The sequence below is a fragment of the Sceloporus occidentalis genome, unplaced genomic scaffold (genome assembly GCF_023333645.1).
Source record: "Sceloporus occidentalis isolate IW3139 unplaced genomic scaffold, rSceOcc1.0.p SCAF_48, whole genome shotgun sequence".
NCBI classification, from domain to species: domain Eukaryota; kingdom Metazoa; phylum Chordata; class Lepidosauria; order Squamata; family Phrynosomatidae; genus Sceloporus; species Sceloporus occidentalis.
The window spans coordinates 1,524,712-1,550,378 of record NW_028317028.1 but is presented as its reverse complement, the minus strand read 5'-3'; the positions used below and the strand labels follow the sequence as shown (position 1 = coordinate 1,550,378).

The 25,667-nt window shown below is 39.8% G+C and overlaps 1 protein-coding gene across 4 annotated transcripts; it reads left to right on the top strand.

Annotated features, from left to right (window-relative positions):
- The first annotated feature begins 1,009 nt into the window (after positions 1-1,009).
- On the top strand, positions 1,010-25,667 carry LOC149289060 (tyrosine-protein phosphatase non-receptor type 11-like). 4 transcript variants are annotated; one of them, XM_089490970.1, is made up of 15 exons: positions 1,010-1,023; positions 5,504-5,626; positions 6,620-6,814; positions 7,441-7,633; positions 16,159-16,275; positions 16,418-16,531; positions 19,504-19,600; positions 20,518-20,597; positions 20,710-20,868; positions 21,022-21,153; positions 21,402-21,556; positions 23,200-23,267; positions 23,963-24,114; positions 25,095-25,219; positions 25,601-25,667. In XM_089490970.1, exons 1-15 carry the CDS (start codon positions 1,010-1,012, stop codon positions 25,665-25,667), a joined length of 1,791 nt encoding a protein of 596 aa, XP_089347096.1. The 4 variants fall into 4 exon arrangements, with proteins under 4 accessions (XP_089347096.1, XP_089347095.1, XP_089347094.1 ...); XM_089490969.1 differs by having other exon boundaries at positions 21,022-21,159; XM_089490968.1 differs by having other exon boundaries at positions 20,518-20,602; positions 20,679-20,868.

Here is a 25,667-nt window from a genome sequence, read left to right as displayed (position 1 = left end):
CAGGGCTCGGAAGCGGCGCTGGCCTGATCTATACAGCAAGTTGAGCTACACAACAACGTACACAACCGCGGTATTCTCCGAAGTTTAACAAACCCCACACCTTTCTCTCATACGCCACTTAAGTACTTCCAAGACACGCACCCAACTCAAGCGCGGCCTGGGTCACTATCGTGTCTTGACAGAAATAAATACCCAAGACGGTTGCCAAACGCAACAATATATGGGAACTCGGACGGCAAATTTGCTTTGTAACAACCGCCGACATTTGTAACAGATGCGGGATGGTTAAAAACGGAGGATTACATTGGATTATGTGCTAAGGCAAAGTGACTGCCGAGAAGCGTCCGCCATTCCTACCTTGGCTGAAAGGAAAAAGGAACTACATCCGGGCAACGCGGGTATAAAAGCCGGCCTCCTACGTCACACGCGTCGTAGAGAATCATGGGAGATGTAGTCCGCTAGCTGTATTTCAGAAAGCAGTAGATATTCAAACTCGTTATGTACGTAAAAGGGTTTGCGTTGTTATCGCTACAATTGGTGACGGCTTATAGTGCTATTAATTTTGTAATGTCATAAGCATGAGCTAAATAAAAACCCGGAAGTGACGACAAAAAATGTCTCCACGCAACTATTACTGATGTTAAACTATAATTCCGTTTCGTCTGTCCATTGACAGTTTAAGTATTACTTTTGCCTCGCTAGCGTATAACCGCTCTTGCATTAGAATTAGGGAATCGGTTTACCCGCACATACACTGAGAGTAAGCGCGTTTTGTGACGAGTCGCGGATTGATGACATCATCGGAGGCCGCCCGGGTGGTGCTGTTGCTGATACTACCGGAGGCCTTCATGGAGATTCCACCCGAATAAAATATTAATCAGAGCGATACACGTTTAGTGAAATTAGTGGGAAACTACTAGTGGTCCTACTGGAGGACCCAGGACTCACCAAAGAGTCGGAAAGAAAGACAGAAAGGAAGGAAGTCAGACCTAGGAGGCGAATTCATACAATGACATCCAGGAGGTGAGGCTGCCCCGGTACCGGCTGCTCCAATACTGCTTGTACTGTCACTGCTCGCATGTGATGCCCTGCCTCTGTGTACAGCGTGCACGCCCTGCATGGGGTTTTAAGTTTGCGTTTAGTAAATTGGGAGTTAAAATACCCACTGACTATGGAGTTTATTCACTAAGGAGTGAGTTTGTAAGAGAGTTGAGTTACATCTCTCTCATTTCACTTTTACATTATAAAGAGACAGCCCTAGTGAGCTTTATCTCTTCGAATAGCTTGGATTTAAGTCTCCTCACTGAACTATACAGTGTGCTGGGCCAGCTCAAAGACATCAGCCAGACATGGCCCATTCTAATGCATAGTGAATGTAGGGGCTTGAGACCACAACTCTGATTTTGTCCTGTAAAGAAGTGACTAGAACTCCATGTCTGTGTACAGTATTTACAAACATCCAGAAGGAAGTCTTGCATAGCACACGCTGCCACGAAGAGTTATGGCGTCCACATACTCCATAGTTATTGTTTTGACAAAAGTTTAATGCGTCGGGATTCAAACTTTCTAAAGTTTGCCTCTGATGTAGTGCCAGCTCACTGCATCCAGATAACAGCTGTACAGTTATATATATTATTATTATTATTATATACACCGGCGTGTTTGTATGCGTTTGTTCATAAACAATAAAAAGTAACATAATTATAAAACGCACTATGCTGTTTTAAAACTAGTGTGCTCTTTAACCTCTGACACTGGAATGTACATAAAGGGTCTATTAATATTTTGTGACCTGCATGATTATTTGCATTTTTAATCATTTCTCATCATTTTTAAGTAGTTGCAAATGACAAATTTCACTATGTGTGTGGGTATCTATATATCTATGCACATACACACTATTTAGCTCGTAGTCCTTTAAATGCTTGTTCTCAGGACCTGTCAAAAAGGTAACTTTTCATGGTTCTTTAACTGCTACAAGAAGCTGTCCAAATAACTGATATATCTATCCTATCTATCTATCTATCTATCTATCTATCTATATATATATAATATAATCTCATTTTGATAATGGATGGAACTTCTTATAACCTACACTGTCGTGGGATCATGAAGACTGAGCGTGAGAGCTTTTGTATACACCAGTGAATGTTTTAGATATGATTGTAAGCTCACTTGAACCTGTTGTTTCTTTGTCATCTTGTTATATACTAACTGTTATGTTCTGTATACCCTTTGTACAACGTTGCAGAGTATGATGGCGCTATATAAAACAATAACTTTAGTCCTGCTACTTGGGTATGTCAGATTCCCTTTAAAGTGGTCATGTCATGTGTTGAAATAATTGTTGTTTGAATGAATCTAGGAGAAAATCTAGTACAGCTAAGGCACCAGGTGTATGAATGACAACTAAGCACATGCATATAGAAACACAGAACTTTATGGCAGATGAGAGCCATCCAGCCCATCTAGCCTGCTCATTTTTGCTGATGTAAAGAATTATTGCTTAATCAAATCAACCTTCTACCACTAACTTCTGCTGGTAGGCTGTTTCATTTGATAATGACCCTCTCTTAAATAAAACCTTCCTCACATTACACCTATGCCTCTGACCCCCTGTAGATCATGGCCTCTTGTTTTAACATGTCTCCTCCAGGTCCAGGCACTAAATCCACAATGACATTGTTAGCTTGAAGTGAAGTAAATTTCAGTGTTTTCAGTGCGTAAAGTTGTTGCTATAAAGTGTTTCTCGTTGAATTGCTGCCTGGGTTCCAGTCAGGGATTTGCTCGCTGATCCTGGAGAAATAACGCATAGACCCTTTCACAGAAAAAGGGATATAGAAAGGAATGTATAAGCGAGAACATGAGAACTTAAACGTGTGTGTGTGTATATGTATGCGTGTGTATATATATTTAACATTTCTGCCTTCCTTAGATCTAGCTGGACCCTTCTGAGAAGCTTGGTATGGAGCTCATGTTCCCCGTGGCTCCCTTACCCCTCTTTGATATTGTAGAGACATACAATAGTAGTTGTATGATATGCTTTTAATATAATCCACTTCAGTAAAGTGCTTGCTGACAGGTAGAAGGTATTATCTGGTATAGAGAGTGATTTACCGGTGTCCTGATGCTGTAGGTGCTATGGTTTGTGTGAATGAGGCTCTTGGAGAGACTGGGTATAGGTAGGGCAATTATAAGCAATAATTTATCGGCAGAAGAAAATTTAGCGGCAGCTTTCCAAGTAACGTGGTAACATTTGATTTACGGTAATTGAGAGACATTGTTTATTACCAAGAAAAAGCCCAGTATGTGCTGTTGATATATTGCATGTGCTTAGTCTTGGAAGGTCTTAAGGAGTTTGAGTGGCATTTGTCTAAGATAGTGAAGTGTTTGCAGGGAAGGGTACAGGGTGCTGCATTGCCTGAATCGCTAAGCAGGGGACCAGTGTACTTTATATGGCACAAAGCAGTTTTCATGTATCGTGCGCTGGCCGGGTTCAACCACTCAGCAATTTTACATCTACGTGAAGGCTGGCCATAACAGCCAGTTGAGTGAGTCTCCAAGAGAAGTGCTTGTTCTCGCCCGGCAGCAGATGTAAGCATTGCTTACATGGACCCTCTGACAAGCTATTAGTTACACATTGAGTTTGGACTCTTCAATATACTCCCCATCCTGCTTAAGCTATTCTCTCTCTTCTATTTTGTGAGTTGAAGTAGTTAATGTGAAGACAAATAGCACAACTAAAATGAATGTGACTTGATAGTCATCGCTCTCTGTGTACCAGGTCCTTTGCGTAACATATAAAGGGTTGATGATTGATGACTGCTCGTCTTGGTACTATTGCAGCTGGTTTTCTCTTTATGTATAATGTACTTTTGCCTGGGGAGACGTTTTTTTGACATTGCGTGCAGTAGGTTTGCGGCACAATGAAGATCACTCCGTTGAAGGGCACTTATTTTACTTTGTTATAAAGACTAAGTATGTAGCTGTTCTTAGAATAACTTTAGGAGCATCAGCTCAATAAATGCTGATATGTCTTGGCTGCATCTGTTACAGAAACCTCTCTTGTACTTCGTTTCTGTCACCTGCACTAATTTTGGATTTTGGATCCGATTTTGGATTTCGAAATATTTTTACATTGCCCGGCACTAGGGGGAGCCAGAGCTCCAGCCTATTCCATTGCAAATGCCCAGCCAAATATAGATTTCGTAAAGCCTTCCATTTGAGGCAGAGGCTCCTGAAAGCTTGTGACTTTACATCTTTTTATACGTTGGCTGAATGAAAAGTATTGACAGTAGGTGTTTGGGAGATCTGGTTGTTGACTAGTAGACAAGTTTGTGATATCTTTTTTTCCCCTTTTATAAAATTCTGCAGTTTCTTAGTCCTCAAAGTTACCTTCTTCAAGCGAACTCGTCATAATGTTAAAGTCTTGGTGCCTTCTCCACTAGTGGCTGTGTATTGTGTTTATTTCTAGAACCATTTCAAATTTGCGGTTTCCACTCAAATACACATTCTTTTCAAGTGTGGTGCTGTAGTTACCCACATCTTAATGGAAGCTGTGGAAATGTATTTTTCCTGTTGCGCACTGTTGCCATTAAAATGTAACTCAAATGACATAACTGGCCCTTCATACGGCAATGATTTAAATCTATTGTCATCTAACGGCAGTAAACAATGTCTAATACAGGGCTGATTGGCTATTGTTGCAAGAGAAATGCACTGTTTGCCAATTCATAGTGGAGTGGGAAATGTTTCGACTATGAACCCTCGGGAGCAGTCCCAATCCTTCAAGCTATTATCGTAACCTCAGGCTGATGAGTCCCATTAAGGACGAGACAGCTGACTGTGAGCAGTGATTTGGCTATTGCACCTCTTTCAGAATATATTGGAAACTAAATACATATAGTTAACCTCCAGCAGACCCATACAGATACTTTCACTGTTATGTTATGTACAACCTAAGGGCAAAGTTTTTTTTAATGCATGAAGCCCACTTGAACAACCTAAGGTATCTAAGAGCAGAGGCCTGTCTAAAAGTTTTGAAAGTTAGCTGTAGATTTTTACAAGGCGTACAATCAGTGCTTGCCAGTGAACATTTTCCTAAGAGCTGGGAGCAGAGCAATCTGTAAAGGCTGACGTTCTCCCTGTGTGCCTGCGTTATTGGCTCTGTAATGTGAAGAGTTGCCTTCTTGTGTAAAACTAGGTCAATGGCAGCATTCATTATTTCTTGGTTCAGGAAAATAGTTTCTTGCATTCTTGTATTTCTGAGTTTCCTGTAATATGTTGCCCTCCCCTCCTCTTTTTTTCCCCTCACAGTATTATTCCAACTTCAGCTGTGATTTTTAGGCTGTAATAACTAAAGATCATTGTTTACGGGGAATGGAACCATGTGCATGTTACTGTCGATTTGGTGGCAATCTGTGACGGTTTCTGTTGCTTTAAGATGCTAATAGTAAGTGCACAACGTATCCTTTAATGCTTATATCAATTAACTGTTTTCCAGATGGTTCCATCCAAATATCACAGGTGTCGAGGCAGAGAATCTTCTTCTGACCCGTGGCGTTGACGGGAGTTTCTTGGCCCGTCCAAGTAAGAGTAACCCAGGCGATTTCACGCTCTCAGTGAGGTTAGTAAATCTGTTTTTGATTAAAAATCAACTATTTAGGTTATCACTCCCATGTAGTTTTAATAAGTTTCTATTGAATCGATACCAGAAATGATTTATTCTGTAAGACCTGGAACCAGTGCTGGAGAACAGACCTGTGAAGGATTTATTCCACAAACTGTGAGTTGCAGGCGAAATGAGACAAAAGTATTGGTGCACCTGACCATTACGCCAACAGGGACTTTGATAACATCACATTCTAAATACATAGACATTTATATGTAGTTGGTCCCCCCTTTGCAACTATAACAGCTTCAACTCTTCCACAAGATTTTGGAGAGTTTCTGTGGGAATTGTTGCCCATTCATCCAGTAGAGCATTTGTGAGGTCAGGCACTGATGTTGGATGAGAAGACCTGGCTTGCAATCTGTTTATCCCAGAGGTGTTTGGGGTTGAGGTCAGGGTTCTGTGCGGGTCAGTCAAGTTATTGCACACAAAACTCATCCAACCATGTCTTTATGGACCTTGCTTTGTCCACTGGGGCACAGCCATGCTGGAATAGAAAAGGGCCTTCCCCAAACTGTTCCCACAAAGTTGGAAGCATAGCATCGTCCAAAATGTCCCCTTCGGCGTAGCAGGACCTTTTAGCTGTTGCTAAGATCATAAGAACATAGATAAAATATTAAGGGAAGTGAAAATTGGCTTTTTAGAGAATTGTTTTATTTACTAATTCTGTATTATAAAAAATCTTGGACAAATGGTGGGAGATCCCTTTTTATCTCCAAACATGCCATGAGGAAAGGTGCTGAGAGAATCTTTTTCATCGCTTCAAGAAAAGCTTTTATTTTATTCCCATCTATCTTGGTACAGAACTAGAAATATATTACCTTCTAGACATTTTGTAATGTTTATGACACTCATCTCTTTACACCTATGGTAAATGTACTGCGTAACACCGATAAATAAGTAGTTAAACCTAGAGGTGTAATTAATGTTCAGAGTTTTTCTTTGCAGACGAAATGGAGCAGTAACACACATAAAGATCCAGAACACTGGAGATTTCTATGACTTATATGGTGGGGAGAAGTTTGCTACTCTGGCCGAGCTGGTCCAGTATTATATGGAACATCATGGGCAGCTTAAAGAAAAGAACGGTGATGTAATTGAGCTGAAATATCCCCTGAACTGTGCAGATCCTACATCTGAGAGGTGACTGTTCTTGGAGAGGGATCCTTGTTTACGGCATATAGCTCATTTCATGTTCTGTCTCTGTCTCTATCGCTCTCTCTCTTTACATTGTGGAGGACTGACCTTGGTGACTTTCTCTTTGGTGACTCAGTTGTTCCTGTATAATGCATAGTGTATAGTGTAGTCATGTTACTGGTTAAACAATGCATTGTGCATATCATAATGCATAGTAATGTCTCCCGCAAAAAAACAAAATTGTACCAACCCTTGCTTTAGTGAATTAACCCCTCTTTTCCCTATATTGAAACATGTTATTTACATCCATACTATGTCCCAGAGTTCTTGTAGGAAGAGAGCTCAGAGGTCCCAAAAATAGTGACTTTAATTGTTTTTCTACATTGGCCCAATAAACAGTAGCAACCTTGACTAGCATGACAGTTGCCAGAGGCAGAGTGTTAGGTCAGTACTGAATGCGTTCTTGTATACCCTACCCCAAGAACAATAAACCAGGTCCTACATTCCCTAGATAAAGAGCACATTTTAATCCATTCAATAAAATATGAGACTCTCTCTGAATACACATACTTACTACTAATCTCTGCCCATTATTTTCAAGCCAGTAGAATTTGTGGTTCCTTGGTTTGCAGATGGTTCCATGGACATCTTTCCGGAAAAGAGGCTGAAAAGTTGTTGACGGAAAAGGGTAAACATGGAAGCTTTCTGGTTCGGGAGAGCCAGAGCCACCCTGGAGATTTTGTTCTTTCGGTACGGACAGGAGATGACAAAGGAGAGAGCAACGATGGCAAGTCCAAAGTGACACATGTCATGATCCGATGCCAGGTAATCCAAGAAGCTCATCAATGGTCTATCACTTGATTACACTGGTATTTCAAATTATGTAAATGTGACATAAATCATATGTGTATTGTAAGGAGGACAAAGGATAGACTACTTTATCAGCTGGGCTGCCATATTTGAAGTCCATAAATGATTGTTTTGGTTCTTTGTATTGAGTGAAGAATGGAAAGGGGTAAATGCATTTCACAAGGTGAAGTGGTAACAGGACAGACGTAACAATTACTTAACAAAGCAAGGCTATGCATCAAATACTTATACAATTATATAGCTTGTCTGTTGTAATTACTTGAAGATCTCATATACTGCAAAGTTGGAACGGAAAAAGAATAAACAACAAAAAGGTAATCATCACACAATTTTGAGAGCAAAAGACTGCTCTGATGTTTAACCCCTTAACGACAATTGCCGGTCCTGGCACGACACGGAAAAGCATGTGCTTTACGACAATTGACGTGCCAGGACCGGCACGTCTTTAAACGGGTGCAGAAAGCAATCTGTTTTCACTTTCTGCACCCAAAAAACGTTGCTGAATGCCTCGACCTCGAGGCATTCAGCAACGCCGTGATCGGAACGAAGGGGCCATCTCTGGCCCCTCCACGGGGCGTCAACATCCGCCATACTTTGTATGGCGGCGGACGCCCGTTTTAAAAGCGTTTAGGAGGCGATCGACGATCGCCTCCTAAACTTAAATGGTGTCGCTGGAATGCCTCGATCAGGAGGCATCCAGCGACACCAAACACTTACCTTTCGATGGGCTGTGACCGCTCCGGAGAGCGGTCACAGCCGCAGCTGCCGATGATCTTCGCCATCAAGCAAGATGGCCGCTGCCCTGTAACAGGAACCAACAAATTTTTAAAAGTTCGCTAGATGGTCCAGACCATCTAGAGAACTTTGGCTCCACTTGCAGGTTGAATACAGGTACTGCATTCACCATGCAAGTCAATGGAACCCAGCTTTCTAATCACAGTGTGATTAGTAAAAATAAATTAAAAAATAAAATAAAATTAATAATAATTAGAAAAAAAATAGTAAAAAACTAGTAAAATGTAAAAATCATTTCCCACTGATGTCACTATCAGGGGAACCTCCAAGTTGAAAAAAAATGTTAACATTTTTTTTTAAAAAGACAAAAAAAAATATATATATATAAAAAATATATTTTTATGAGCAAGTCCTAAAATTAGCATATTAGCTTAAAACAATTCTCGCATGGAAAGAGTTAAAATACTGGCATATTAAATGCCCGTGGGGTGTCTACTACTTTTAAAAAAGGTATGATTTGATGGGGTAAATTGAATTGGCCAGGTTCAACAACGTCCCAATTAACACCGGGGGAAGGATGGCCACACACCTAATTTCCAATTAGAAAAATGCACACGTACCAAATGTGGCCTTTTAGTTCCCACAAAAATGACACACCCATGCATGTGGGATATCACTGCACTCAGGAGATGTTGCTGAACATATATTGGGGTGTCGTGTGACAGCGGCATATACCAGGAGCTGTAAATTCATACATAAAGTAGGTGTGTGTGGGAAAAATACACACAAAAATACTACTGCAAACTTTGAAAACATGCTGGTGGTAAAATGTGTGCATGCAAAGAGTTAAAATACCAGCATTTAAAATACCCTGTGGTGTCTAGTTTTGAAAAATATATGGTTTTGTTGGGCACACTGAAATGGCCCGGCTCAAAGATGTACCAAATAGGGCATGGGCAGTGGATCCCCAAATGCCAAAGTTCAACATTGAAAAATGCGCATGCCCCAAATGTGGCCCTTTTGCCCCCAAACGGCCAGGCAAAATCATTCATGTGAGGTATCGCTGTACTCAGGAGATGTTGCTGAACACATATTGGGGTGTTTTGTGATAGTGACATATACGAGAACTTCTTAATTCATACCTGAAGTAAAATGTGTGTGGAAAACCAAATGCAAAAAAATGACTACCACAAAGTTTGACAAAGACTGGTGGTAGATATGGTGCATGGAAAGAGTTAAAATACTAGCATTTGAAATACCCTGGGGTGTCTAGTTTTCAAAAATATATGGGTTTATTGGGCACACTGAAATGGCCCGGCTCAAAGATGTACCAAATAGGGCATAGGCAGTGGATCCCCAAATGCCAAAGTTCAACATTGAAAAATGCGCATGCCCCAAATGTGGCCCTTTTGCCCCCAAACAGCCAGGCAAAATCATTCATGTGAGGTATCGCTGTACTCAGGAGATGTTGCTGAACACATATTGGGGTGTTTTGTGATAGTGACATAAACGAGAACCTTTTAATTCATACCTGAAGTAAAATGTGTGTGACAAAACAAATGCAAAAAAATGACTACCACAAAGTTTGACAAAAACTGGTGGTAGATATGGTGCATGGAAAGAGTTAAAATACTAGCATTTGGAATACCCTGGGCTGTCTAGTTTTCAAAAATATATGATTTGATGGGGTAAATTGCATTGGCCAGGTTCAAAGATACCCGAAATGGCACATGGGGGGAAGAATTACCAGATTTGGAAAAAATGGCTTTGAAATAGCAAAACGCTACCTGTACTTATTGCCCCATAATGGGTAGAAAAAAGCAAAAAAACATAAAAACATTGGGTATTTCTAAACTCAGGACAAATAGTAGAATCCATTTAGCAGGTTTTTTCATTACCTTTTATAGATGAGTAAAAGATTTTTCAACTAAAAGTTAGAAACAGTCATTTTTTTCTAAATTTTTCACCATATTTTATACTTTTTTTAGTAGTAAATAATATGATACAATCAAAACAATGTCATCTAAAGAAAGCCCTTCTTGTCCTGAAAAAAACAATATCTAATGTGTGTGGGTTCAGTAAACGGGAAAGAAGAAAATTACAGCTAAACACAAGCAGCGCAGAAATGTTAAAAAGGCCATTGTCACGAAGGGTACAAAAAGTAAAATCAGCCTTTGTCACGAAGGGGTTAAACATTTGAATGAGGATCTTGCTCTAGCAGATTGCAGATCTCAGAAGAAACAATGTTGCTCAATTTCAATGACATCAAATGGTAAGCAATGTAGCCATAAAAGAAAGAAAGCAGAAAAAAGACAATCGTATGTACAGTTTAAAAAAAACAAAACTATTTTTTTTTTTTCTGGTCCTGTTTTGCATTACTTGAGATCTTTAAGCAATTACAACAGACAAGCTATATCATTTTATGAGTATTTTTCTTCATTAAATCACGCGTTTTCTTTTAGTGTTTCAATTCTAAAGGAAGTATAGTAGTAATAATCTACGGTGTATATATAATTGTGTATTTTGCTCATTTGATTTTTTTCTTTCTAAATAGTCGAAAGGGGTGTTTCTACTTGATTAAGTGAGCTGCGTTTAATTATTCACACCTGTTCAGTTTTTTCCCCACTTATTCCTTTGCATCATCAAATCGCGTTCGGCATCTGAACAGCATGTAGATGAGTCTTGATGATTAAGTCTACAGACATTCTTCTATAGTTCCAAAAGTACCGTATATGGTTTTTCACAAAAAAGAAAAAGAAAAGTGACAATGTATAGGTGTGCTTTTATCCCCCCCCCTCCCGGTGTATATAATATTTTATAATATATATTTATGTGTGTGTGTATGTATATGCGTGTGTGTGTGTAAATATATATAATATATATATATATACACATACATACTGATGAAAGTCTATAAATAAAAAGACTGAAACGTTGACCAGAAAATCGGAGTTTTGTGCAATCATTTAGTACAAGTCCCAGGAGTGCCGGTAACTATCATTGGAATTTATATGAATTATTGCTATAGCTGCTTGGCACCGGGCAGAGAAATTGAGGTTGGTGTGCAATTGTAATCTTTGGACTTTGTGTGTGTATATATATATATAATATATGTGTATATATATATATGTGTGTGTGTACATGTACACAACACCTGCATATGCAATATGGTTTGTGTTAATAACACTGTTGCCCTTCACAATAAGTGTTATTCAGGTATATTTAAGTGTGTGTGCAAATTTAAAAGCCTGCTTATATATAGATTATTACTACTATACTTCCTTTAGAATGAAAACTCACAAGCGCTGCAGAATGTATCGGCACTTAATAAAGGTATTTAATACATGTGACTAGATTGTAAGCTTGCAAGAGCAGGGCCCTCTTTTCCTTTTGTACTAGTTTGTTGTGTGATTTTCAATTATTTTATGGACTGTTGTAACAGCGCTACGGAATCTGCTGGCGCTATATGAATAAATGTAATGTAGGGCTGCAACTAACGATTATTTTCATAATCGATTAGTTGGCCGAATGTAAATTTTTCATTTATTTAAAATAATTTAATAAAGTAATGTAGGATGTAAGAAACAAAAAAACTTTGATAAAAATGCATTTCTTTTCTTTTTTATTTTCCCAACCTGCCAACCTGCCCCCCCCCGTTATGCACATTTGAGCCCAGGCTTGCCACACTGCCTCCCAGATATGCCACATACCCCCAGACCCTCCGCTCCCCACATATGCCTTATATACCCTATATGCCTTATACCCCCAGATATGTCACTCCGTCCTCCCCAGGTGTGCCGTATACCCCCCCCTGATATCCCATAGTGCCCTCATATATTTGCAAACTCGTTCACAGACACAATACTTTTATAAATAAGTACTGGGTTAATCTTCACTGCCCCCAGGATTTAGATTCCCCTCAGTTTGCCCCCCCCTTTACCTCTAACTGCACATTAAGTTAACCCTGAAGAGAAGACCCCATTAACCATAACTGCCCCTAAATTAATCCTGAAGACCCCATCAACCACAACTGCCCCTAAATGAACCCTGAAGACCCCATCAACCACAACTGCCCCTAAAATAACCCTAAACACCCCATTAACTATAACCGTTCCTAAATTAACCCTAAACACCCCATCAACCACGACTGCCCCTAAATTAACCCTAAACACCCCATCAACCACAACTGCCCCTAAATTAGCCCTGAAGCAGGGCCGACCCAAGCCAAAATGCCGCCCCCCCCTTATCTACCCTTCCTCTCCCTCCGTCCCTGCCGCCACCCCATTATCTACCCTTCCTCTCCCTCCCTCCCTATTATCTACCCTTAACCCCCCCTTGTACCTACCTTTCAGCAGTCCTGCGGCGAGTCTCCCTGTTCGGTCTCGGTGCCGGCTTGTGATGCTGAGCGCCGGAAATGAGGTAAGCTTCCGGCACTCAGCATTACAAGCCAGCACCGACACCGAACAGGGAGACTCGCCGCAGAGGAGAGAGAGAGACCCTCTCTCTCTTTCGCTAAAAAAAAAAGGGCTTGGGGCAAAGTGCCGCCCCTTCAAAACTATAACTGCCCCTAACTTTTAGTAGCCCAAATATAAATTTTATACTCACCAGTTAGATGAGTTCTTCAGCCATTAGGACGGTATAGGAAATTGGCGGGGCCAATCGGCACTTTGGCCCGCCCCTTTCTGGCTCCCTTTCCCTCCCGACAGTCACTGCTGATAGGCCCCGCCCCTTTCTCTCTGTCCCTCCTTGTAGCCAATCGGCAGTGACTGCAGGGAGGAAATGTAAGTAAGAGCTGCTGCAACTAATAGATAATGAAATTCGTTGTCAACGATTTTCATTATCGATTTATTATCGATTTTATCGATTAGTTGTTGCAGCCCTAATGTAATGCAATGCACATAAAGTGAGACTAGCTGTCTGTGTAGAAGTGAATAAAAATATTGGTATCCGGACAAATCATTTTATGCTCTAAATCGCATGTAAAATGCATCCTGCAGGGATAAAACAAGCCTATATATATATATATCCGCGCGCAGGAGTTCTTTTTGTAAGGTTTATGTATGTTTTTGAGTGAGTTAAATAGAATATGGCATATTTCTATTCCCTTTTCAGACAAATAGCTTCTCTCCTGTAGGATAATAAAATCGGACGCAGAGGATTTCCAGTGTTAAGTAAAAACAGAATATATAACTTCTCGTATCTAGTAGAGGCAGATTAAAGAATTAAAGTAAGGGCATGATTGAATTGCAGGCTCCTGTGTCTTTGCCGTGAATCTGTGTTGTCACACTAAGATGCCAGAAGTGATTACGGCCTCCATGCCAGAAGCAGTTTATTGGATGATTGGATATATGTATTATCTGGGTATACATCTATTTTCTACCATATCTCCTATAAGCCTAGTAGTGTATCCAGAGTACTTAATCATTTCTCCATGAATTTAGATCACTTGCTGCTAATGTTATGGGGCGGGCAGGCAGCCTGAATTATAGGAACAAGTAAGAAACATATCTTTTTTTTATTTTGAAAACTTTCATCAACAGGGATTCTGGTTCACAGAAAAAAAAAATCACTTTTTTTTCTCCATTTGTTTAAAAAATGACCTCCCATCTGTTATTCCACAATCTCATCTCATGAGAATAACAAAAGTGAGACCTTGACAGCAAGACTAATGACATTTGTTAAAAAATCAAATGTTTCAGGTGTAATACAGACTCATGAATAATAACAAACACCAATGCTGCAGGTAAATTATTATCTTTTATTTATATAGTGCCAAGAGCATCCATTCCAGAGCACCGCACGGTAACTTATACACTGACAAATTTAAGCCCAGATCAAATGTATGGAGGGGCCCGTTTTATATCTTTCTATACAGGCTATGAGATCCCCGTCTTCCCCAAAATAAAGCAAAAATGTCAAGAGATCCCAGTAGCAATCTAATTTTGCTTCTTGACGCAATCTAATTTAAAAAAAAATATTTTAAGTAAAATCTAAATACTTGCGTCCATTCTGACTTTTTACTTCTTTCTCATTTATGTATTGAAAGTGACCACCTACAAGTAAAGCATGTATTTAAAATTAGCTCTGTTAACTCTAAAGCACGACCCAGGTTTTACCGTCTTCTGTTTTAATTCTGTAAAATACTTAGAAGTGGTACATTTTAAATAACTGTGTTGGAGTTATTTTCATCCTTAATCGTCTGAGCTTAGCAGAGACATAATGCTCTAAAAGGTGTGAAGTTACAGAATGACAGGGAGACTGTCACCATCACAGCTTTTCGCTTAACAAAATGTATATATTAAAACAAGTTATTTTTTATTTACCTAATTGCATATTTAAAAAATAAGGTACTGCGTAAAATGCTGTACAATGAAGATTTTTGTAAAAAAAAGTGACAAATGGGTTCTAGACAATTTAATTAGTTTCCTGAGAAGTTTGAAATTACTGTATTTGCCCGATTATAAGACGCGATTCACGTAGACAACTTCCGCTCAAGCGCATAGAGCTCTACACGCTGCCCGGACTAAGCACCGGGGACTCAGAAGCACCGGTAAGTTTGGAGGAGGGAGGGGGAGGGAGTGTTAAATGGGGGGGGGGGGCGCATAAGGCATTTTTGAAGGCAGAGTGCTCCGTGAAATGCCTTTTAACCCCCTTAATGCCACTCTGCCTCCAGAAATGTCTTTTAACCCTCTATGCGCCACTCTGCCTCCTGAAATGCCTTATACCTCCCTATATGCCACTCTGCCCCATAATATGCCTTTTAACCCCCTAAATGCCAGAGTGGCATATAGGGGTATAAGGCAATTCTGGAGGCAGAGTGGCACATAGGGGGGGTCAAAAGGCATATCATGGGGCACAGTGGCATATAGAGGGTTAAAAGGCATATCATGGGGGCACAGTGGCATTTAGAGGGTTAAAAGGCGTATCATGGGGGCACAGTGGCATTTAGAGGGTATAAGGCATTTCTGGGGCAGAGTGGCAAGCCTGGGGGCAGATGTGCATAACTGGGGGGGCAGGTTGAAAAAAGGAAATAAAAAAAAAACCAAAACAAAATATTTTTCTCAATCATAGCTTTTATTAACAAATAATTGTTCACATAGTTTACATGAATTAACATTTACTGGTAAAACTTTTTTCCTATAGGGTCGTCTTATATTCAGGCTTTTTCTTTCTTTTTTTTCATTCAGATTTTGGGGGGGTCGTCTTATAATCGAGCAAATACGGTACTATATGACTAGTTTGCCTTCCTCGATTTAGTGCTGACTATGTATCTTTTCCTAATTGGTCATATTAGTTAAAATTGTTTCCTCTAGATCAGGCTTATTTTGCTTGCAGACATAATGAATACATAAAGACCTTTTTATGGTTGCACCAGACGGTGTATTGGTCCTGTGTGTATAGGTATATGTAAATAGTAATAAATGTAACTTATCATTAAAAGCTGCGTTTCCCCATTGGGATACCACTGTATTTTTTATGTGTGCTGCGGTGTTTTCTTCCTCTTGTTGATTTGGGGAAGTGTGAGATTTACTAATGATCTTCGGTACCCTAAGGCCCTCTTCCACTTAACCACCAGACCATTGGCGGACGATGTAAATTCCCCTAAGAAGAATTGTGACGTATTACTAAAATACACCATTTTTTTTTTCTACCATATCAAAAAAAGTAATGATTTTTTTTCTCCTGATTTATATTGAAGACTTTTCACTGCTGTTTCACTCGACAACATATATCTTCTGTTCCAGGATCTGAAATATGACGTCGGCGGCGGAGAGAAGTTTGATTCATTGACGGATCTTGTGGAACATTACAAGAAGAACCCTATGGTGGAAACGCTAGGCACAGTATTGCAGCTGAAGCAAGTAAGATCAAAATATAAACAAAATATAATAATATAAAATATAATCAAAATATTAACACACCTTGTGTGTTAACTAGTTCACCTCACGTTTCGTTGTTCTGTATCAATTGATGTAATATGACTTCTTTCCTATGTTTTTACAGCCCCTAAATACCACACGTATTAATGCAGCAGAAATTGAAAGCCGAGTAAAGGAACTGAGCAAGCCGGCAGACACTGCAGATAAGTTTAAACAAGGATTCTGGGAGGAATTTGAGGTAGGTTAGCCAACTTTTGCCCGTATTTTTGCTATATCCGGTTAATTAGCTGCTGACTGACAGTACATTTTGCTTGCTCTACATACAGTATGTGAATGCAAGGTCTAAATGTTCACGCATATGTATGTTGGCGTGCAATCCTTGAATATTACTGTAGCTAAAATGGAATTACATTTCAGCTCAGTTTCCTGTAGAGAACACTTGTCATTTTCCTTATAATTATAAGTATTTTACAATTCTCTTAATTCATCCCCTGACCTAAATGCCAAGCAGCCTTGTAAGCAAGTACAAACACACTGTGTACTGTAGACAACCTAGCCTGAATAGTTAAGTTTGTTAATATGCTGCCCTTTAAATAGCTGGCAACTGAGGCATTGCGGTATTCTGGACAACCTAGAGCCGTCCTCTGGATGTCCTGCTTAACACTACCATGCCTGGTGCAGAATGCAGTGCGGCGTAATGAACTTCACCAAAGGAAAGGTCAAGTGGACCTGCTCAAGGTTATGTACTTGTGATGACCAATATAGATCATAACCTTTTAGGAGGAATCCTCCTTATAATGTTGGTTCCATGGAGCAGTTAAATCATTGTTGGGAAGTATTGTTCTCAGCACTTTTCAGAGCATTATATTGGAATCAAAGACCTCAGTTGGAAGTACATCACACAGAAAGCTCACAAGAGGAGGGCCCTCGTCTCTTTTGTTTCATTCTGCTGGTTTAATGACTCTATTAATAAAAGCCGTTCACTATATAGCTAGTGGCACAACATAAAAAGCTTCCTTGCTCTGACTGCCAGAGCTCTCTTGACAAATTACTCCTGAAAGTTAATATTCCACGATACCCGATTCCTATAGCACTTAATGGAAGCGAGGCAGTCGGATATAATCCTGCATGGAAACAAAAATGTGTCTGTATCATATAGAAGAACTCCTCCTGCCATTGTTGATGAGCCCTAAAAAATGTAAGAATTACAGACATAAGATTTTGGTAGGTCTGCCAAAATTAGTTAATTGAATATCTGGAATCCTAACTATTTTTGATATTTCATTAGATTAGAGAAACCTAAAATGGGAATTAGAAGTGTACCTTTTAATTGGGTATTAGGGCTGCAACTAACGATTATTTTAATAATCGATTAGTTGGCCGATTATTTTTTCGATTAATCGGATAAAAAAAATGCAATTTTTTTTAAATTTAAAATAATGTAATAAAAAACGTACAATTTACACTTTCATCTCTTTATTGCAATGGCCTCTCTCTATTCACCTTCTTATTTTACTGACATAATAATAAAAGCTACAAGAACCCAAACACAGTGTTTCTCAAACTAGGTTTTAATACAAAGTTATTAGTAAATATTAATTCATATGTTAACTATTTTTCATATTTAATAAAAACTGAGAAAAAAACCTTGTTTATATTTTCTTTTATTTACCAAACTGCCCCCAGTTATGCACATCTGACCCCCAGCTTGTCACTCTGCCCCCATATATGCCTTATAGCTCTTATATGCCAGATTCCACTGTGCCCCCTAATATGCCTTATACTCCTTATATGCCAGTGATATGCAACTGAGACCCCTGATATACCTTTTACCCCCAGATATGTTTTATGCCCCCCTGATATGCCTAATATCGATATGCCTTATACCCCTATATGCCCTGAAATTCATAATACCCCCCCATACACCACTATAACTCACCCATACTCCACTCTGCCTCCTCCCCCCTCCCACACTCCACTCTGCCTCCTCCCACCTCCCATATACCACTGGCTCCTCCCCTCCCATACACCACTCTGGCTCCTCCCCCTCCCATACACCACTCTGGCTCCTCCCCTCCCATACACCACTTTGGCTCCTCCCTCTCCCATACACCACTTTGGCTCCTCCCCCTCCCATACACCACTTTGGCTCCTCCCATACACCACTTTGCCTCCTCCCCCTCCCATACTCCACTCTGCCTCCTCCCCCCTCCCATACTCCACTCTGCCTTCTCCCCCCTCCCATACTCCACTCTGCCTCCTGTCAGCAACGGAGGTTCACAAGACACCAGGGAGCCGGGTAGAGAGGCAGAGTGGTGTATGGGAGGGGGAGGAGCCAGAGTGGTGTATGGGAGGGTGGCTCTCATACACCCCTCTGACTCCTCCCCCCCTCCCATACACCGCTCTGCCTCTCTACCCGGGTCCGTTGCTGACAGGCACTTTCACTGCAGCTTCATAGAAGCCTCAGCGTAAGTGAAGGTGAGTAACGGAGGCTGTCTGTGCGACCCGGTGGGGGTCTGCGCGATGCCCACAGACAGCCTCCGTTACTGCCCTTCACTTACGCTGAGGCTTCTATGAAGCTGCAGTGAAAGTGCCTGTCAGCAACGGAGGTTCACAAAGCACCAGGGAGTCGGGAGAGAGGCAGAGTGATGTATGGGGGGGGAGTCAGAGGGGTGTATGAAGTGGAGGGGAGAGGCGGAAGCTGTCTGTGCGCATTGCACGGACAGCCACCGGCCGACAGTGAGGGGAATCCAGGTCCCCTGCAGAGTTGCGGGGGATCTGGATTCTAGTGTTATAATCCGATCTCTGTTTGAGGTCGGATTATATAAAGAGAGGAGTTTTTCAGAGCATTTGCTCTGAAAAAAAACCTCTTTTTATAATCGATAAAAATCGATTCGACTAATCGATAATGAAAATCATTGACAACGATTTTCCTTATCGATTTTATCGATTAGTTATTTCAGCCCTATTGGGTATCAGACTTGTTTTCCCTGCATGGTTTTGCGGGTTTGGCTCTGCTGTATTAGCCACAAGAGGGTTGTGTATTTTGAGAACACATTGTCACCTCCTTGTGACTCTGACTGACGGGTAATTGCTCAGTCCGGGGACCTGTTCTGCAGGTGGAAGTGGAATCTGAAAATGTCTGCTTTAACCGACAAAAGCTAAATGTTTCTATTTTATTTTGATTGTTTCTTTGTATCTGTCTCCCAGACTTTGCAGCAGCAGGAATGCAAGCTGCTATATAGCCGCAAAGAGGGCCAGAGACCTGAAAACAAAAATAAGAACCGCTATAAGAATATCCTGCCCTGTGAGTATGAGTTTATTGTGCTAAATAACACGATTTACAAGGGCAATACTGAATCTGATACCTATGCTTGCTTGTTTGGCAAGTCTTAAGCTTTTCTCCAAGCATCGCTTCATTCTCTGGTAATCTAAGGGTTAGTTTATAGTGCAAAAAGAGTGTAAACGCAATATAATTATTTAATCCAATATCACAAATAAAGTTTACTTTTTCAACTGCGCATGTAAAGCCTTTGGGCTACATCTGGCCTACGGGGCTCCAATCTTGCAACGATGCCAAGCTGCATACATTAGAAGGCCCCTGGTAATAAAATAACAATAAAATAATACATGTTGATCGTTACGGATGGTCTAAAAAGGTGCTGCAGCTGGATGTACTTGCTATTAAAAGTCTATATCGGTCATTTTGACTTTTGCCTCTTGGCTAAATAAACAAGACAAACCAGCAACATGGGAACATGCCAGGTTAGTTCTGTCCCACTGTAACAGTCCTCATTCTCTTTATTGTTTTGACGGTATTTTGGAAAATGCAAGGTAGAAGACTCAGTTGCCGGCTGACCGTTTAACTTGCCGTGGTCAGCTGTGCTGTTTCCCGTCAGAGACAGACTCACGCAGCAGCACCATCATGGCTAAAGCCATGAGCAAGTTGGCTGCACCCAAGTTGTGTTCCGGATGGCGATATATAATTTATTTTTCAATCACGTTTCATACGATTATTTTGGCAAATGGTTTGGTGTTAGGGATATTAATGAGATAAAATAGGCAAAACCAATATTCTATCGCACGCACAAAATTCCGTCGCTTTTAATTAATAGAATACACTGCATTTAGAGTTAGTCAGCATGGGACAGCACCTTTAATTCTAGCAATACTATTTAATCTTCTATTCACATTTCATTTTTTTATGGTTATATTTCTATGTAGTTGACCATACAAGGGTTGTTCTTCACGACGGTGATCCGAATGAACAGGTCTCTGATTACATCAATGCCAATACTATTATGGTGAGTGGAAATCTTATTATAATTTTCTTCAATTCAGAATAGCAGAGTGAGATCGTTATCTTACAAAACCTCTGATTAATTAAGAAACTTTTCAATTTATTTTTTCCCCCAGCCTGAATTTGAGACAAAATGTAACAACCTGAAACCCAAGAAACGGTATATTGCAACTCAGGGCTGCCTGCAATATACGGTGAACGACTTCTGGAGAATGGTGTTTCAGGAGAACTCCAGAGTTATCGTTATGACTACTAAGGAAGTCGAAAGAGGAAAGGTATGTCTAGCATCTGCTTCAGTAGTGTATCATATAAATGTATGTGTGGACAGAAGTTTAAAAGTATAAAAGTATGCATAGCTAAACAAGAACAGCTATAAGATTGTGTAAGCTGTTTTATGATAAATTCACATGTTAATGTTGCTGTTTCAGAGTAAATGTGTGAAATACTGGCCGGAGGAGTTTGCATTGAAGGAATATGGAGTCATGCGTGTGAGAAATGTAAAAGAAACGCCAGCTCACGACTATATATTAAGAGAACTTAAACTTTCTAAAGTCGGACAGGTAATTGTTTCCAAGAACATTATTGCTGGAGTATTGTTTGAACCATAATGCTACGGAGGACAGCGATCTGCATTATTCTTGTATAAATCTTTTCCTGCAGTAATGTAAAATTTATTTTTAATGTGCTATTTGTATATAGTTATTGGGGCAAAATGATTGACCGTTAAAGCTACAAAGGTTCTTATGCCGTTGTTAAATCCAGAGCTCTAAATCATACAATTTTTTTCCTCCCACTTTCTTCTACTAAGGGTAACACGGAAAGGACTGTATGGCAGTATCATTTCAAAACTTGGCCTGATCATGGTGTTCCTACTGACCCTGGTGGTGTATTAGACTTTTTAGAAGAAGTCCATCACAAGCAGGACAGTATTGCTGATCCAGGGCCTGTTGTAGTCCACTGCAGGTAATGGCTTAAATTTCTGTTACGAGGGGGAGGGACTGCGAGGGCACAAGGGTAATGTAATAAGGTTACATGTGTATGGTGATGGGCAATTGTGAGCTCTATCCTTTGTTGTTAGACTGAAACAGTCTTTTACATACCATGGATACATCCATATTCACTCAGAGAAAAGATGTGCCCTTAGTGCATCTAGAGGGTTGAAGCTTGTTACCACAGACATCTTAAACTGCTTATTATTTTATGATTTATTTATTCTACTGTGTATCAACGAAAGAGCCATGTTAAATCTGGCAACTTAGTTGCATTTATAAGGCATTCACAAAAATGCTTTAGTATAATTCTCTTTCAACTAGAAAGCCAAGACCAGCACATCATTAAGAATGCAGTTTTCATATCTATTTACATTTCAGAACTGTTCTTGGTAGCTTGGCAAATGTCTTAGTTCCGACACACAGTGCCTTCAGCGGCTGAGCATTCCCGCGACAAAGCCATGGTACCCCCGCAGAGAGTTCATGCATAATGTGCTATTGATTTCGTAGAAATCGGATTGTTTTTTGAGTGAATTTTAAGACATCTTTGACCCGGTGATAAATCTCTTCCCTTTAGTGGAGTGAATTTTGTGGATAGGCTTTTGTCAACACCTTGTTTTGAGCAGGAGGAAGTAATGTCCAGTTCTTCATTGTGTTTAATAAATGTTGACGCTACTTCATGTAGAGCTCTTGATTTCATGGTTAGGTAAAACAGTTTTCTATTATTCTGCTTCATGTGTCGCAAACAGCTAGAAGTCTTGTCATGCATGTTGTGTTTAACTTTTGTGACCCCATAGAAACCAAAGAGTTGAACTGCCAAAAATTAGAACCTTCTATCTTATATCTGTAAACCATTCTACTTATCTAATAATCACACGCTATGGGAATTTTTGCCAGTAATTGGCTAACAAGTGACAGCTCTCTGGGGTACTTGAAGTAGAAATGTAAAAGATAATTTATCTGCGAAACTAGAACAGCAGAAAAGGTCAGAGAGTATACATTGTTACTCCCTCGGTAATATTCTTGTTTCTTTTTTTTATCTGTCCATAGGGCATCCTAGATTCCTATTTTAAGACTTTATTGGGGCAATGCCCCAAACGCTAGAGCGAGAAACAAGAAACGTGTTAGGTTTGCCCCATCTTAATGCATAGTTAAGCTTGTGAGTTGAAACTGCAATTTTCCTGCAAGCTCATGCTTTAAGGAATAAACAATAGAAACATAGAATTTCCACGAATGTGCCACTAGCTATTCGTCAGGTGAGAACTATCCCATCTAGCCTGCCTGTTTTTTCGTGATGTAGACTCAAACTCTTAGATTCAGTATAGCTTTATGAGTTTCCCATGTATGTTTACATTCGCTACTTTATTAGCCTGTACCATTAATGGGAGGCTGTTCCACTTATCTGCCACCCTCTCAGTAATGTAAAACTTCTATACAGTTCATTAAACCATTAATACTGTCTTCTCACTGTGCCCAAGGAATGCACGTTTTATGTGGCCTTCAATTGTTGTTCAGGGGCTAAGTACGTCCATCTTCTCTAAGCAATGCAATGAAGATAAATATGCGCAAGGTTATTTTTGTTTCGATCTTGACTTCCATCATCCTCTTTATTAACAGTGCGGGAATTGGACGAACAGGCACGTTTATTGTGATTGATATTCTTATTGATGTAATCAGAGAAAAAGGTGAGCAGCGTCCTGTACATCTGACTGGTGAAGCTTAAGCATATTGTTATACTGCCACTCGTTGCCACATGTCATTTCAAGACTGTTCTGCTCGTCTCTGTTACTGTTCCGCTGTTCTAGATAGCTTTAAGGCTGACCTTTTTTAAATTTATATATATATATTTCTGCCATTTTTAATTAGGCTTTTTTTTTGCTTTTGCTTTTTATCGATAGTATAAACAGTTAATAGTTAACAGTTAATACTGCTGATATATGTCAAGATTAGGTCCCCCCCCCCCCCCGACTAATCCTTTTAAAAGAGATTGAGCATGCTGTCGGGAATGACAAGCAATTTATTGTTCAGGTGGAAGAAGGGTATTCAACAGAACCTCCGGACCCAATCAACTCATCCCCATCCAAGCTGTCCTCTCCTATTGTTTCTCTTCCCCCTCAACCACCGACTAGATTTTAAGCTTGCAAGAGTAGGGCCGCCTCCTCCTTTTTGTTGTTGGTATTTTTTGTTATTGTGTGTCACTTTAAATTATCCCACTAATTGTAACAGCGCTACGGAATCTGTTGGCGCTATATAAATAAATGTAATGTAATTATTTCTTGCAAAAGACCAACTTTTACTTTCCTGTGTGGAACTTTTTAAAAAGTGAATTAGCTCCTGAGTTTATTGTCCAGCTTCAGTATAATTTGTGATCCCATTTTAGGTGTGGATTGTGACATTGATGTCCCCAAAACAATCCAGATGGTAAGATCTCAGCGTTCAGGAATGGTTCAGACAGAAGCACAATACAGATTTATATACATGGCAGTACAGCATTACATAGAAACTTTGCAGCGCAGAATTGAAGAGGAGCAGGTATGTGCCTTCATGCTACTACCCCTTTGTATAAAGTATGTGAATTTCATTGCCTCTGTCCTTGTAGGAAAAACCTTCACGCACAAGTAGATGAGTAATAGGACATATAACTGGTTCCCCAAGATGTGCTGTAGAATCCTGATTTCAGGAGAATTAACTACTTCTATCTTAGATTTCTAATTAACTATTTGTATCCCATTACAAATACATTTTGTTAGATATGTGCAACACCAATAAATTTGACCATTTATTTTTACAAATATACAAATACAAATATAAAAGTATACCTTTTTTCCCCCCCCATTCCCCCCCCCCCCAAGTATATTTCTGGGGCAGATTGGTTGTGTCAAAGTACCATTTCATCTTGATGCCAATATCTGCAAATAATAATGATTTTAACACACCTAGACTTTTGTTTTACCTTTACATTTTTAAAGCATATAGCGGGACATTGATCATAAATCATACTTTTGATTGAAAATCCAGTTAACATCACAACACAATGCATATCTTCCATTTCACTGTGTATGCAGCTCTTAAATAGGTCACTGCAATTCTTCACAATGTCTTCCGGAATCAAATCAATTCAGTTCACAGTGTTGTAAACAATGTACATGACTGTGCTTGCTTATAAAATGCATCCACATTTTACTCACTTTTTGTAACTTGAATTTGTCTATATTCACTGAGCTTATAATATATATTGAATACTTTTTGTACAAAGTCTGTGTGTAAAAAAAAAAAAAAAAAAAAAAAAAAAGTGAGACTGTTGAGAAACACGGTATCATGCATTTTAAATATGAAAAGAAAGGTCTAAGCTATGGAATCGGGTCTTGCGGCAGTAGGGATGGTCAGTAGTACCATGCCGGTAGTATGGTCCTAATGATCCTGTCATGCTTAATCATATGTAGTGGTCTTCCTACTGTATGCATGAATGGAATTCTCCGATTTTTAACTGGTGGCTCTTCTACACTTTTCAGAAAAGTAAGAGAAAAGGACATGAGTACACAAATATCAAATATTCCCTGTCTGAGCAGGCAGCGGGGGACCAGAGTCCTCTCCCACCCTGTACTCCAACGCCATTACCAACACCTACTCTTCCAGAGTAAGTAAGCAAGGAGTCAGTTGTGTGTGTGCATCACGTAATGTGACAAGCTAAGGATGATCCTCAATCATTACGTATGAGGTTTGTCAGATTTATCATCATATTGGTAATCTATAAACTGATCTGACCCTTACATAGAGCACAGCGGTTATTCTGATGTAAAGTTTTAAAAGTGGTCTGATTATCAAAGCAACCACTAGGATGACCCATTCAGTCCTTTATGAATAATGTATGTATATGGTGTATATATAATTAGCAGAGGATGTTTGGTGATCCTGTCCAAAAAGTAATTGTAATGTGTATTGTTTTGCACTGCCTGTTTTGTATTTACAAAGATTAAACATGTCCTCATTTGTTAATTTCATTTCTGTTGCGATACAGAATGAGGGAAGACTCTGGCAGAGTGTATGAGAATGTGGGGCTGATGCAGGCAAAAAGCTTCAGATGA

What these genes read in the sequence shown, in the direction of transcription:
- LOC149289060 (XM_089490967.1), top strand. An exon ending in GATTCTGGGAGGAATTTGAG is followed by an intron (nt 16,532 to 19,503) that starts GTAGGTTAGCCA and finishes TCTGTCTCCCAG; the next exon opens with ACTTTGCAGCAGCAGGAATG. An exon ending in CCTGTTGTAGTCCACTGCAG is followed by an intron (nt 21,557 to 23,199) that starts GTAATGGCTTAA and finishes CTTTATTAACAG; the next exon opens with TGCGGGAATTGGACGAACAG.